The 13,872-nt window shown below is 36.9% G+C and overlaps 1 protein-coding gene across 7 annotated transcripts in view; it reads left to right on the top strand.

Moving 5' to 3' along the window:
• LOC125677307 (uncharacterized) overlaps positions 1-13,608 on the top strand; it is a 55,905-nt gene extending 42,297 nt beyond the window's left edge. For 6 of the 7 annotated variants that reach the window (XM_056159284.1, XM_056159281.1, XM_056159286.1 and 3 more), the window contains 8 exons: positions 668-1,016; positions 2,200-2,556; positions 3,304-3,399; positions 5,040-5,094; positions 7,687-7,821; positions 9,085-9,339; positions 9,511-9,567; positions 10,077-13,608. In XM_056159284.1, the coding sequence (XP_056015259.1) occupies positions 668-1,016; positions 2,200-2,556; positions 3,304-3,399; positions 5,040-5,094; positions 7,687-7,821; positions 9,085-9,339; positions 9,511-9,567; positions 10,077-10,273 (1,501 nt within the window). In that variant the 3' untranslated portion in view covers positions 10,274-13,608. The remainder of the gene's footprint in view (positions 1-667; positions 1,017-2,199; positions 2,557-3,303; positions 3,400-5,039; positions 5,095-7,686; positions 7,822-9,084; positions 9,340-9,510; positions 9,568-10,076) is intronic. The other variant, XR_008801341.1, reaches the window with a different exon arrangement.
• Positions 13,609-13,872: the final 264 nt, after the last annotated feature.

The raw sequence follows: 13,872 nt of genomic DNA, 5'->3' as shown, positions 1-13,872 counted from the left end.
GTGACGGGTGTATTATGTACTGTTTGTGTTACAGCTTGTGACGGGTGTATTATGTACTGTTTGTGTTACAGCTTGTGACGGGTGTATTATGTACTGTTTGTGTTACAGCTTGTGACGGGTGTATTATGTACTGTTTGTGGTACAGCTTGTGACGGGTGTATTATGTACTGTTTGTGGTACAGCTTGTGACGGGTGTATTATGTACTGTTTGTGGTACAGCTTGTGACGGGTGTATTATGTACTGTTTGTGGTACAGCTTGTGACGGGTGTATTATGTACTGTTTGTGGTACAGCTTGTGACGGGTGTATTATGTACTGTTTGTGGTACAGCTTGTGACGGGTGTATTATGTACTGTTTGTGGTACAGCTTGTGACGGGTGTATTATGTACTGTTTGTGATACAGCTTGTGACGGGTGTATTATGTACTGTTTCTGGTACAGCTTGTGACGGGTGTATTATGTACTGTTTCTGATACAGCTTGTGATGGGTGTATTATGTACTGTTTCTGATACTTGTGTTGTTTGAATACAGTAACTACAGATACATATTACGTACATTAGTGTTATTGTATAGCTTTGTATCTACATAATATAACACACCCATCTATCACCTTTTGTTGATCGTACACAGACATTTAAGATTCAGTGGTGGTGATTCTTTATTCAGATTTCATGGTGCTTCCTCTGATAACATTCCCATTGTGCGCGAGACTCCGGACCCAGTCACCCAGAGAACAATGATGAGAGACCTTGAGAGAGTTCAGCAGACGACAGATTTCAGAGCTCCAGGAAATGCAGAGACAACCGCCACCAACATAGCCCCACAGAGATCCCAGGCCAGCGAGGCTGGAAGTTCCACCATTAATCTGATATCGCAGGAAAACATCCAAAACAGACCTCAGGTCAGCGGCACCAGAAATTCCACCATTAATCTGATGTCGCAGGATAACGTCCAAAACAGACCTCAAGAAATGAGGGGTATTGTCATGGCGACAAATACCACAGCCAGTTCTGAGGTCAGTTGAAATTTTGAATGAAATTAAATTTGTTCAATGTTCCTTAACCAAGGTCAGTTTGAAGTTACAAGCAGAAGGTAAATACGTTTTTATTCTATTACTGAGTGAGGTTGGTCTGAAGTTTCAAACATGAAATTAAATACGATTTTTACACCTTTACAGAGGTCGGTTAAAAGTTACAAACTGAAATTGAATATGTTCAATGCTCCTTTGGGGTGACTCTTAACATCTTGTCGTCCATCAAGATCAAAGGGAAGGGATTCCCTGGGTGCAGTCGGAGTACTACCATTGTTTGACTAAAGTTATCATTGGCAGAACTCTTTACCTAATGGTATGATAGTGGTATCAATGTTTGCCAATGAAATTTACCGATGATTAAAATTTCTGCTGACAATCTAGAGCTCTATAAGCGTTGGTAATTTTATTTATAATGTGATGAAAAATGGAGGGCATCGTGTACAGGCCGAAAGCAACAGATTTTGTTTCACAGCTTTTCCCCTTTCGTAGACATCAACTGAAGACATTTTCAGACATGTTACTTCAAAGATGTCCCTGGACAGTTGGAAATGGGTTTTAAGATCAAGTGAAGTAATTGTTCACTCTAACCATTTCATCAGATGATCTCATGTTTTGCAAGAGAAAATACTTTTTGCAAGCTGGGGGTTTTCAATCTGCTCCTCTCCCCCTGTATGAACCGAAAACCCTTGGCTAGGGAAGATGGAGAAAATAATCAGCTGCAGGAGAAAATTAACAATACTTGAAAACATATTTCTAAATGCATCTTCTTGCAGTAAAATTATACACATTGATATGAATCTGTCTTTGTTTGACATTTCTAACTGATCAGCCAGTGGTATACCAATGGTACCATTGTTGAATTTCTCACCATTTGTAATCTGAACTCGTTCAGTACACGGGGATTTAATGTCTCAAATATAAATTTACCATTTGCAATTTAATGATGGACCAAGTACCATTTGGGTTTCTCTGAACACGCTGCACAATGGGTGCCATTGTAAATGTTGTAGTGTTTTCTGCAACTTTGATATTGGGAAAAATGTACCCTTGAAACTCTATAGTGATAAATGTTACCCAACAGACTAAATGCTTTTGTGCACAGTGTTTAATATTTTTACAAAATGTCATACTTAGTCTGGTATACATTTGTGTAATGTAATTGTAGATATCAGGGAGACCACCACTTAATAATCAAGTAGCTGCCAACAGAAATGATACAACCTCCCCCGATCAGCTGGCCTACACCACAGCCGGTGCCCCTCCCAGCCCCTCCAGCAAGGAGGCTCAGTTAGAAGCCCTCAAAAGGGACCCCATGGGGATCAATTTTGAACGTCCCAAATACCCGTCCTACGCCATTCTGGCTGTTCGGATCAGTTCCTATACTGATTGGCCGGCAGCCATGACGCAGACACCACGTGACATGTCTCTGGCTGGGTTCTTCTATGCTGGTTACGGAGACTACACTCGCTGTTTCTTCTGTGGAGGGGGACTGAGAAACTGGGAAGCAGGTGACGATCCGTGGGTAAGTCGGAAGGGTTTTGAAAGTCAGATCTGGAGAATGTTTTGGAATTTACACAAAATAATTTGTGAATTTTCTGTGTTCTATTTCTCTCAATCTCTGTCTTTCTTCTCTCTCTCTGTAACTTTTTCTTACTAACTTTCTCTCCTTATTCAGTAACTACCCAGAAAATGGAATTCTGTCAGTATGCAGAAAGCTACAACTTTATTATGAGTCCATTACCATGAATCATTTGCTATGTTTGAATCACATTACCAAGATTGCAGAGAATTGTTTTGAAACGTTTTCCTAACCATGTTGACAATGGGGCTTATTTACCCATCCCTTTTGTAAAATGTACAAGATCTGCTTGACTTATGAAACTAATGGATAACAGAAATGTACAAGATCTGCTAGACTTATGTTAAATGTACAAGATCTGCTAGACCTATGAAACTAATGGATAACAGAATTGACCCTTTGCAGAGTCAACGTAAACATTTGTGATGATAAAATCAATTTTCCCAGCTCTGGGTTTGTGATCCTCAAAGTATAATGAATTCTCCCTCAGAAATTTGTGATGATATAGTGATTTCTACTGAGAATTTTGTGATGACAGTGTGTATGTGTAATGAATTCTCCCCAAAATTTTGTGATTATACAGTTTGTATGTATCATGAATACTCCCCAGAATTTTGTGATGATACAGTGTGTATATAAAATGAATTATGAAATGGAAAAAGAAACACATCATTCTTGTTTATCATACAGGTTGAACATGCAAGGTGGTTCAGCAAGTGTGCATTTGTTCGTCAGAATCGTGGCCAGCAGTTCATTGACCTGGTTCTCAAACGAGCAGCAGAAGTGGTACGTGTTCAGAAACCAGGGCTAGCATGGGGAGGTGTTTCAATTCAAGAATTAAATTTTATGTGAAAAGTGACTCATTGGTTAGTTAATTTACTGTCTGTAAATAGTAGTTCAGGACCCATTTGCACAAAAGTTAGTTAAGTTTAACTAATAATTAACCTGTCATTAACTTTTACATTTATATAGTGATAATAAGACACTAACTGTCTGTTAAGCTTAACTAACTTTCGTGTGACTGGGTCCAGATCACTTGAAATACACTTTGATCTAGTAGTTGTTTCAGCATTGTATGTGTAAATTGTTTTATGTCCCGTTTGAGAAATCTTCACTTTTGAAAGTGAACCTATAAAGAGAAGGTCACTGTAGGTGAAAATTTGGAGCACTTCACCAAGTGCTGGGAAAATTTCTATATGGATGAAAATTCTTGAAATGGGCATAAAACTATATAATTATATATATACAAAGAAAAACATTTTGATATTGTTTGTACGCTTCTGCTTGTATGATGATTGATAAAGGAATTGTTATTCAAATCTGAGTCATCTGGCTGGGATTTCTCTCTAGAAAGTTGTATGTACATATACGAACTCGTGTTTCAGTTTTCTTTGAGCAGTAAGAATTTGAGTAAAATCTCAGACTTAAGTCCAAATTTTGACATTTTTGTTGTTGAGAAATCCAGAAATTTATGTTTTACGGACCATACAATGGAATGTTGTTGTTGAGAAATCCAGAAATTTATGTTTTACGGACCATACAATCAAATGGGCTACTTATCTGTCTGTCTATTGATTCCTTAGCTTTTCCGTGCCAGGGTTATCTTTGAAACTGTGAGGCCAAGGACTATCAAACTTAGTCCTGAAGATGATGCATGGGGGGGGGGGGGGGGGGGGGGGGGGGGGGTCGCTAACCAAAAATAGGTCACTGATATCCTTCTGGAATTTATTGTATCATGAGCTTGCACGCTGTGAGGACTAGGTCCATATCAAACTTGATCTGTTGATGCATTGTGGAGGGGGGGGGGGGGGGGGGGGGGGGGGTCACAACCCAAAAGTAAAGTAGGTCACAGGTCACTGTCTAATTTTGAAATTACAGTTGACATTGTCAGTGACTTTTTGAGTATGCAAGCATATGAATCATAAACATGTTTGTTTGATGTCCCTTCAAGAATTTTTCACTCATATTGAGGCATCACCAGCAGTAGGTGAAGTGCCACACATTTAGACCTATGCTTAGCGCTCTAGGCTGTAACAGTGACGGTTCTTTAACGAAACAACGCCTGACGCATAATAGGATCTCAGATTTTAAAGTCATATCCAAGAGACCCGTGATTTTTAATTCTAATAGCTGAGCATTTGGCAAAGGAGCAATCACTACCTATGTTAACGTCATAAGTTTGTCAAGTCCATGGCACATATAGGGCTTGAACTCCTGACCTTCCGGTTTAGGTAACAGACACTCTACCACTGAACTACTGCAGGCTGGGACATGTTATGTACTTGAGCGTTGCTCTTTGTTATTTTGATAGACATCTGTCACGTATGATGCATAAAGGATTTTTTTGTCAAAATAGTAAATCACCTGTTTTGTCTGGTGTCTGTACATCTGGAGATTTATTATTGTGATTTTTTTTGTCTGTTAAGGAGGAACAAAGACAACTAGAAGAGACTGGAGAGACACAGACAAACATACAGACAGGTGAGTATCCATACTGTTACACATAGACACACAGACAGGTGAGGATCTGTACTATAACACACAGACAGACAGACAGGTGAGGATCTGTACTATAACACACACACAGACAGACAGGTGAGGATATGTACTATAACACACAGACAGACAGGTGAATGTCTGTACTATAACACACAGACAGACAGACAGGTGAGGATCTGTACTATAACACACACACAGACAGACAGGTGAGGATCTGTACTATAACACACACACAGACAGACAGACAGGTGAGGATCTGTACTATAACACACACACAGACAGACAGGTGAGGATCTGTACTATAACACACACACAGACAGACAGGTGAGGATCTGTACTATAACACACACACAGACAGACAGGTGAGGATCTGTACTATAACACACACACAGACAGACAGGTGAGGATCTGTACTATAACACACAGGCAGGTGGGGATCTGTACTATAACACACACACAGACAGACAGACAGGTGAGAATCTGTACTATAACACACACACAGACAGACAGACAGGTGAGAATCTGTACTATAACACACAGACAGACAGACAGGTGAGATTCTGTACTATAACACACACACAGACAGACAGACAGACAGGTGAGAATCTGTACTATAACACACAGACAGACAGACAAGGATGGGAATCTAAACTTGTTTTGTATGATACAAACATGATTACATCAGTTGCATCTTTTCAAAACTTATATCTATATTTAAGACTTGGGGAAATTTGTGTCACAGGGAAGTGAATATGATGAAATTGAAAACTTCCTGGTTTGTAACATTAAGAGTAGGGGCATGAAATATATTATAAATAAATATAGTACAGAACATTAAGCAGGAAATAATTTTGAGTTCTTTCCAGAATTTTACTACATGACTATTTTTTACTAAAATTCCTTTGGAAGAGGTTTAAGTTGGGTTTTTTTTGGGGGGGGGGGGGGGTGGCTGTAACCCTGGGTCACATATTCCTTATATTGAGCCTGAAAGTCTCTCAGACACTTTGTAACTATGGGATCACAGGTTCCAGACCGAGGGTTACTGTAGTGTTTCATGGATTTTTGACTGAAAATGCATTAAATTTCCATCAAAATACTCTTTACTCTGAAAAGTCTTGTCCATACTTTGCTCTAAGGTTGCTAATGATGTTACAGTGTGTTTTGACCTTAACTCAAGGTCATTTGACCAAGGTCATTATAAATAAATTTGTTTTTTGTTTTCATCCTTTTCTGAATACTATTCATTGTGTATGATCCACTACTATAAATTTAGTTATAAAGTAACCACTTCTTAAATTATAAAAAAAAAAATAAAGTATACCGGTAATTATTGTTTTGACTACAGATTAAAGACACTGCTACAAAAACATTTTTCTACCTCCTTTTGTAGACTTCAAATTTTTACAGTTTTTTGACAAAATTCAGGCAGGTCTGAAATCTTCTCACTGTAGAGTAATTCATTGATACTTATTTATGCTCCTAGAGTAATTTTTTATCAATGTTTGATTGATTGATTGAATATTGTCTAACGTCCCTCTCGAGAAGGGCTGCAAAATTTAGGCCTATGCTCGGCGCTTATGGCCATTGAGCAGGGAGGGATCTTTATCGTGCCACAATGTTTGAAAAGAGTTCAAGCGATTACAGTGTCTCTGCACACTAAAGCTTTGAATTTCAAAACAGCCACCCAGTAAACACTAATCAATTGTTCAACTTGACTTCATTCAGTTTGTAATGTTGCTATTTTTACATATTTATTCACATTTTATACAAAAATATTTGAAGACAGAAAAGTTTGTTTTGTTTTTAGCAAGTGTCCTTAATGATTTAGAAATACTAAAGTCACTCTACACTTGCTCATGACTTGAATCAGACGAATTAGACATGGTGACCCTCTTTGTCCATAAGGATAATTTCCTTAAGCCACACTCTTCTGGCCACAACTGACCTTTAATCTGACAGACTGAACTTTGAACTCAGAAACTGACCTTTGATCTTATGGAGGATGGACTACAGAGATGGACAAAAGATAACTGTGAATGTACGTAGTTCGTTTTGATTGAACAATCCCCAAGTTTCTGATTTGATCATTTTTATTTGCTCTGAAGTAATTATTGCTGGGAATATTTTGGTTGGCTGATGGTCCAACAACCCCAGCCTGCCAGGTGGACCTTCCAATATATGAGGTGACTGGTTACCTCTGGTCCACCACAAACATTTGCGAGGTCTGATGTATGTAAAGGTCCACTGAGAGGTTATTAGTATTGTTTGATGATCTTCCTGGTGTTTGTTCAATCAAGCTGAAAACTGACACCCTTCTCAGCGTACTATTATTATGAGAAATCAGGTGTTTGGATTTTTTTCTCTCTTTCCGAAAGATATCTCCATATGAGGAAAAGATTCTCAACTGGGGCGTTAGGCAATACACAACCAACCTCTCTTCAAAACAAGCACACAATACTCAGTCTATATGTTGATTGTGTCATTTTGTTGTTGCAAGGATGATGCATTAGACATGAGCTAACTGCTAAAAGGAAATTTTTGGTTAGTGAATTGGGCCTTTGTCCTGCATTGTAGGTGACCCTGCCACGACTCAGACTAAAGAAGACAAGATCATGAAATCTGCCGCTGTAAGAAGCATCAAAGACATGGGATATGATGACGAGACCATTAAGGCTGCCATCAGCACCATCAAGAGCAGGCTTCCTAGAGGTATGTAGATCTATATATACTACATCAAGACCAGGGTACCTAGAAGTATGTAGATCTATATATACTGCTGTAGGCCCGGCTACCTAGGGGTATGTAGATCTATATATACTGCATCAAGACCAGGCTACCTAGAAGTATGTAGATCTATATATACTGCTGTAGGCCCGGCTACCTAAGGGTATGTAGATCTATATATACTGCATCAAGACCAGGCTTCCTAGAAACCTTTAAAGTTTGTATGATCTGAATTTCTACAAACTACCATGCCTCAAGTTTAAGACAAATGAAAATCTCAAATACCTCCTAGTAATTTGTTGGATTTTAAAAAAAAAATTATTGAATTATTTTTTTTGGGGGGGGGGGGGGGTGAGATGGGTTATTTTTTTCCCGCTCTTTCAAACCTAAATCTAGACAGTTGTCAGTTATATGCATCATGTTGGGATTACCCTCATGCACGTGAGGCTATTTATAGATCCCTGACAGACTTGAGTAGTGACAGATGTAACTATGGATTCCCACTATATTTACTTTTTGAATTATTTATCTCACTTTTGCATGCAAATGTTTTCTAGCATGTAATTAAGGGAAAGTTGATAACCTTAGTAACTAATTCAGCTGCATTATTAAAAGTGATTCTGTACACTTTTAAAATAATAATACCAGATGAACACTGTGAGTATCAAGGACAGGGTACCGAGAGGCATACTGCTGTGTGTAGCTTAGACTGAGGATTATCAGTTGTCTATCATGAATGTCAAATGCATGAGAAAGATACAACAAAGATGTCACCTTATCCACACAGAGTTCATCCTAGAACAGCCCTAACCCCAAACAGTTCATCTTAAGTTACAGCAATGTAAGGACAGTTGCAGAGTTCTTGTGGATTTTTTTTTTTTTTGTATAACCCTCCTCCCAAGATGTCCATCTCAGATAAAAATTAGAAATAAATTGAATGAATTCTGGTTGCCATACACGGCCATTATTCTGCATAGAGTTTGTCCCCATGCTAGAAGTTAGTACACTCAGGCAAGCGGGAGATCATTAGGTTTGATCCCAGTCCCTCTTGTCTTTCTCTTAGTCTCTCTACAACTTTAACAGTGTAGTCACAATCATAAAAGTAAATACTTCACGTTAAATTAGATGAAAGATCAATGACAGGTCAAGTTGACATATTGGGGTCAAAGGTAACATTTGTCTCTTACAAATAAGTTTTGTTTTCATTCGATTCCAACATTTCACACTGAACTGTTCTCTGATATTTAGGAAAGCACAAAGTCTCGGCTCAGGAAATCTTGGAGGTCATATTTGAGATGTCAGACAGTCGCAGAGCTACAGAAACCTCAAACAACCAATCCTCTGGCCTTGTTGACCAATCAGAGACAGTCAATGAGAGGGCTTCAAGTAATCCCAACCAATCAGATACTGCCACTGAGAGGATCAACCAATCAGATACTACCACTGAGAGGATCAACCAATCAACAAATGAGGAAGCTGCATTTAGAGAGGCTTCTAACACAGGTAAATAGGAAAATACTTAGGCCCCTTATCCTTCCTTGCTCTTTGACATGCATGATGAAATTCATGTTTTACATGTTATTTGTTTAAGTGGCTTTGAAAAAAAAATTAATGATAACCATGTGTGTATTCATTATCTGTATATGTTTAACATGAGATTTTTTTTAATTGAAGGTGACTGCAATTTAGAGGAAGCAGCAACAAACTCGCTGCCCAACCCGACCTTTGATGGTGAGTAATGTTAAAAAGGGGTAGAAAGGAGCAGGTAACTCTGGTATTGCTTTACAGAAGATCTATACTTCACACTATTACTATTTTCTCTTTGAAGTTCTTAAGAAATAAATCACTGATTGAAATGATGGAGAAAATAAACGTTGGACTTCATGATTTGCCGAGATACACAAAGAGATTTGTTCCTCCTCATGAATTTCTCACTGGTCAACAATATTGTTATTACTGTAGATTGTACTCTACTCAAAGTGTTTTTAACACAGTCCATGTTTAATTGAAAACCATTTCAATTTGAATTCTGTGTACCCGACTAGTTTTTCAGTTAGTATGTCTAATAACTGAAATTGGCCTTCATATAATCAAGCCACTCCACATTATCCATCGTTTTAGTTAGAAGACAAAAAAAAATTCCTCAGGATTTTATTGATATATTTTATTTATTTGATAAACTCAACAAACAATTGGTAGTTCGGTATTCAATTTTCTGTTTACCTTCCGTCTCTTTACAGAGCTGACTTCTCTACGACACGAGAACACGAGTCTGAAGGACCAGATCCTGTGTAAGATCTGTATGGAGAAGAATGTGTCCATAGCCTTCCTGCCCTGTGGTCATCTGGCCTGCTGTGTGGACTGTGCTCCGGCCATGAGAAAATGTCCGATATGTAGGGAGTTTGTTAGGGGCACTGTCAAAACCTTTCTCGTGTAGAGATTTTTACCACAGTTAGACATGTGGGACAGATTTTGTAGGACAGGTCTAGTTCCCACTCATTTATTGCAATTCTTTGAAAATTATTCCTGAAGTTAATAAGTGTACATGTCTTACAATTTTTTTTTATTAGTTTATTCTATAGAATGGTAAAAACATTGAAAATGAAGCCACCCCTTCCTTACATCAGATTGAGACACATTCATTAGAGAGTCTCCCAACTCCCAGTCTGTTCCAGTTAGTTTTGTTTTGTTTCATTAAGTTCCCTTTATTGTCCCATACTCTAATACTGTTTTTGACGAATCCTGCAGCAGGTTTACACAAATCTTACATAGAGCTGGTATGATAGACTTGAGATCTGTTCAGTTGACTACACAGGAGTTTTTATAAACAACAATATGACTGAAGGAATGAAATAGAGGATTATATTTAAGAGGAAAATGTAATCTTGATCAAAGTGCCACATTACCAGATATTATATGATTCTTAGTTATTACACGTAATATGTTGGACTCAGAGCTAATTATATATATACAGGTACATATATTTATTATACGATTCATAGTTGTTTACATGTAATATCTTGGACTCGGAGCTATTTATATGTATATATATATATATATATATTATATACGATTCTTAGTTGTTTACACATAATATCTTGGACTGTGAGCTAAATCTAATCATCATTTAGACTTGATCGAGTGGAATGGACAATGACAAGATTTGAGACGATCAGTAAATTTTTCCGTATAAGAATCATAATTTTTAAACTAGCGTTCAGGCAAATGGTAGAATCTTGTATGTGTTGTTATAAAGAAAATCGCTGTTGAAGTGGTGGCGGAATTAAGGAATGATTTTTGATATTTTTTATTTCTGAAACATTGAGGAATTGACTGAAAATTGGACAGAAAACTGTATCATTTTATGGAGCATGTTTTTAGTCCAGGATTTTGTTCGCTCAATGGAAAAGAAGTTGGAGATATTTTGATTTAGTTCCCTTGATTGATTTGTAAAGCTGTAAATGATGCATTATAGAGAAGAAACGTCTCCTGCTACACCCTACGATGTAGCCCTACAGTCTTGAAAACGTGATGTGACGTTACAAACTTCGAAACCTGTGTTTCAAATTCTAGCTCGGTGTCGGAGGACATTTCCCGATTGATGCAAATATCGGTAGAGAATTGTCAACCAGTCAGAACTGCTGTATCATCGTTAATCTATCGGTCATTGTATGATTGTATAGTATATAAGGATGAGTCATGAGCAGAGTAGAATACGTGGGCAGTTTGGGATTGTGAGAAGTGGGTCTGGTTAGTTTAAGCAATTCATTGTTAGTCCACGAAGTAGGGTGAATCAAATCTCAATTAGTTCAAGATACATCAAAATACAAATACTTCTATTATAATTCATTTTGAATTCTGAGTGTATAGTGATATACAATTACATTGTATGTTGAAGAAAAATTGTGGTTTTTTTTAGTAAAAACTTTTGTTAGATGGGGACCCTGAGTGGTTATGTGGGGGATAGAACTTTGGGATCGCTGGATGATGGAGTGTTTGGTGTATCCGCTAAATCCCCTGGCTTTTCTTTTCCATTGGGGTGTTCTACTTTGTAAATGCTGTTTTTATGAAGAAATTCCACCTGGCAAATAATGCTATCATTCTGTTTTAATTTTTTGCTATTTTCATGTGTAGTTGGTGAATATTTTTCTGTTTATACAATATCAATTACAGCAGTTTTCTTGATGTGAAGTGATAATTGTGAGCTGTAGATGTTATGTGCATGTATTTTGGTCTTGGATTTGTCTCCCTTAGTACATTTGATTATGAATTGTCTTTTTAAATACCTTAATGTTATCATTGTATTGTCTATTTTTTATGGTTTTATTTATGGTGTGGATATTTTCATGACATCACAGAGAAACATATATTAGGGAAAAAGCAGAATCTGAGTATAATGAAGTCGCATGTAAATACAACAGGTCAATCTGAATATAATGAAGTCGCATGTAAATACAACAGGTCAATCTGAATATAATAGTCACATGTGAATACAACAGGTCAATCTGAATATAATGAAGTCACATGTAAATACAACAGGTCAATCTGAATATAATAGTCACATGCAAATACAACAGGTCAATCTGAATATAATAGTCACATGTAAATACAACAGGTCAATCTGAATATAATAGTCACATGTAAATACAACAGGTCAATCTGAATATAATGAAGTCGCATGTAAATACAACAGGTCAATCTGAATATAATGAAGTCACATGTGAATACAACAGGTCAATCTGAATATAATGAAGTCGCATGTAAATACAACAGGTCAATCTGAATATAATAGTCACATGTAAATACAACATGTTAATAGAAAATTAAAACATAAATATGTTTGTTTAAATTCACCAGTGTTTTGTCGTTATGTTTATATGCTCATTACGGAAACTCACAACTTACTCGTGCAGAAGCTCACTGTCTAATGGCTTATTATTGGACGATTATAAGTATGTACCGGTATTTGTTTTACCATGTACTTGTAGACGTAAGGAATTGAAGTCGACATTTTTTATATGATGAGATATACATGTACACAGAATTTAGAAATATAGGAGAAAATGTCTGTTTCATCAGGAAACGGGGACACTTTGATTAGATAACCGTAATCACTTATGATGGGTGTTGCTCTACCTTTTTACGACAGCTGATACTGAAGGAATCAATGCTGAGCTACTACTGTCCGTATAACACAACCAATATAAATGTAATGTTAAATTGTATTAATTTATATACACTGTACAGTGAAGATACACGTAAGCAAAGTTATGTAGTTGTAAAAGTCATCAATATATGTAGTAACATAGTAGTTTAATACGTGTAACTTGTTGTTTTAGTAATACCCATATACTGTGTAGAGTGATAATTATCACTTTTTTGATGTGTATTACATATTTCATTGACAGCTGATATTGAAGGAATCAATGCAGAGACACTGTACATATAGTACAACCAATGTAAACGTGGGATAACAATTCTATATTGTAATATACACTGTAAAAAAAAAGTAAGTCATCAATAGATGTATATAGTTGATTATAACCAATATCACTTTTGATGTGTAATATGTATGTTATACTGACAATTCAATGCAGAGCTATACTGTAGATAAACAAACACATGAACTTTACTGTCATCAATAGATGTTCGGAATGAATACATGTTACACAGTAGTAGTTTTTAGCCTAATTAATACACATATACCTACAAAGTATCTTTGCCTATTGGTGTTTATTTTTGGTTTAATAAAGCATTTTTTGTCCACTAGTTTATCAGTCTTTAAGATTTTGGAGACCTGATAGGAAGATATGTCATGATGTTGCAGTCATTAACACGTTGACAGTTAAACCTGGTTTTCTTGATAACCAATCAGTAGTTTTCTGATCAAACCAATCAGTGACAAGTGCATTAGCACCAATTGTGTTCCTTTATTAGCTGACCTGTTTTTATACGCTCATCAAAGACAAAACGTGTGATGACATGGCCTCTTCTGTTTGTCCGGCCCTTGTAGGCAAAATGCAAAGTGAACCATAA

Source organism: Ostrea edulis, chromosome 3 (assembly GCF_947568905.1).
Source record: "Ostrea edulis chromosome 3, xbOstEdul1.1, whole genome shotgun sequence".
Classification (NCBI taxonomy): domain Eukaryota; kingdom Metazoa; phylum Mollusca; class Bivalvia; order Ostreida; family Ostreidae; genus Ostrea; species Ostrea edulis.
Note: the sequence above shows the minus strand (reverse complement) of the source record. Positions and strands in the feature narration are given on the sequence as shown.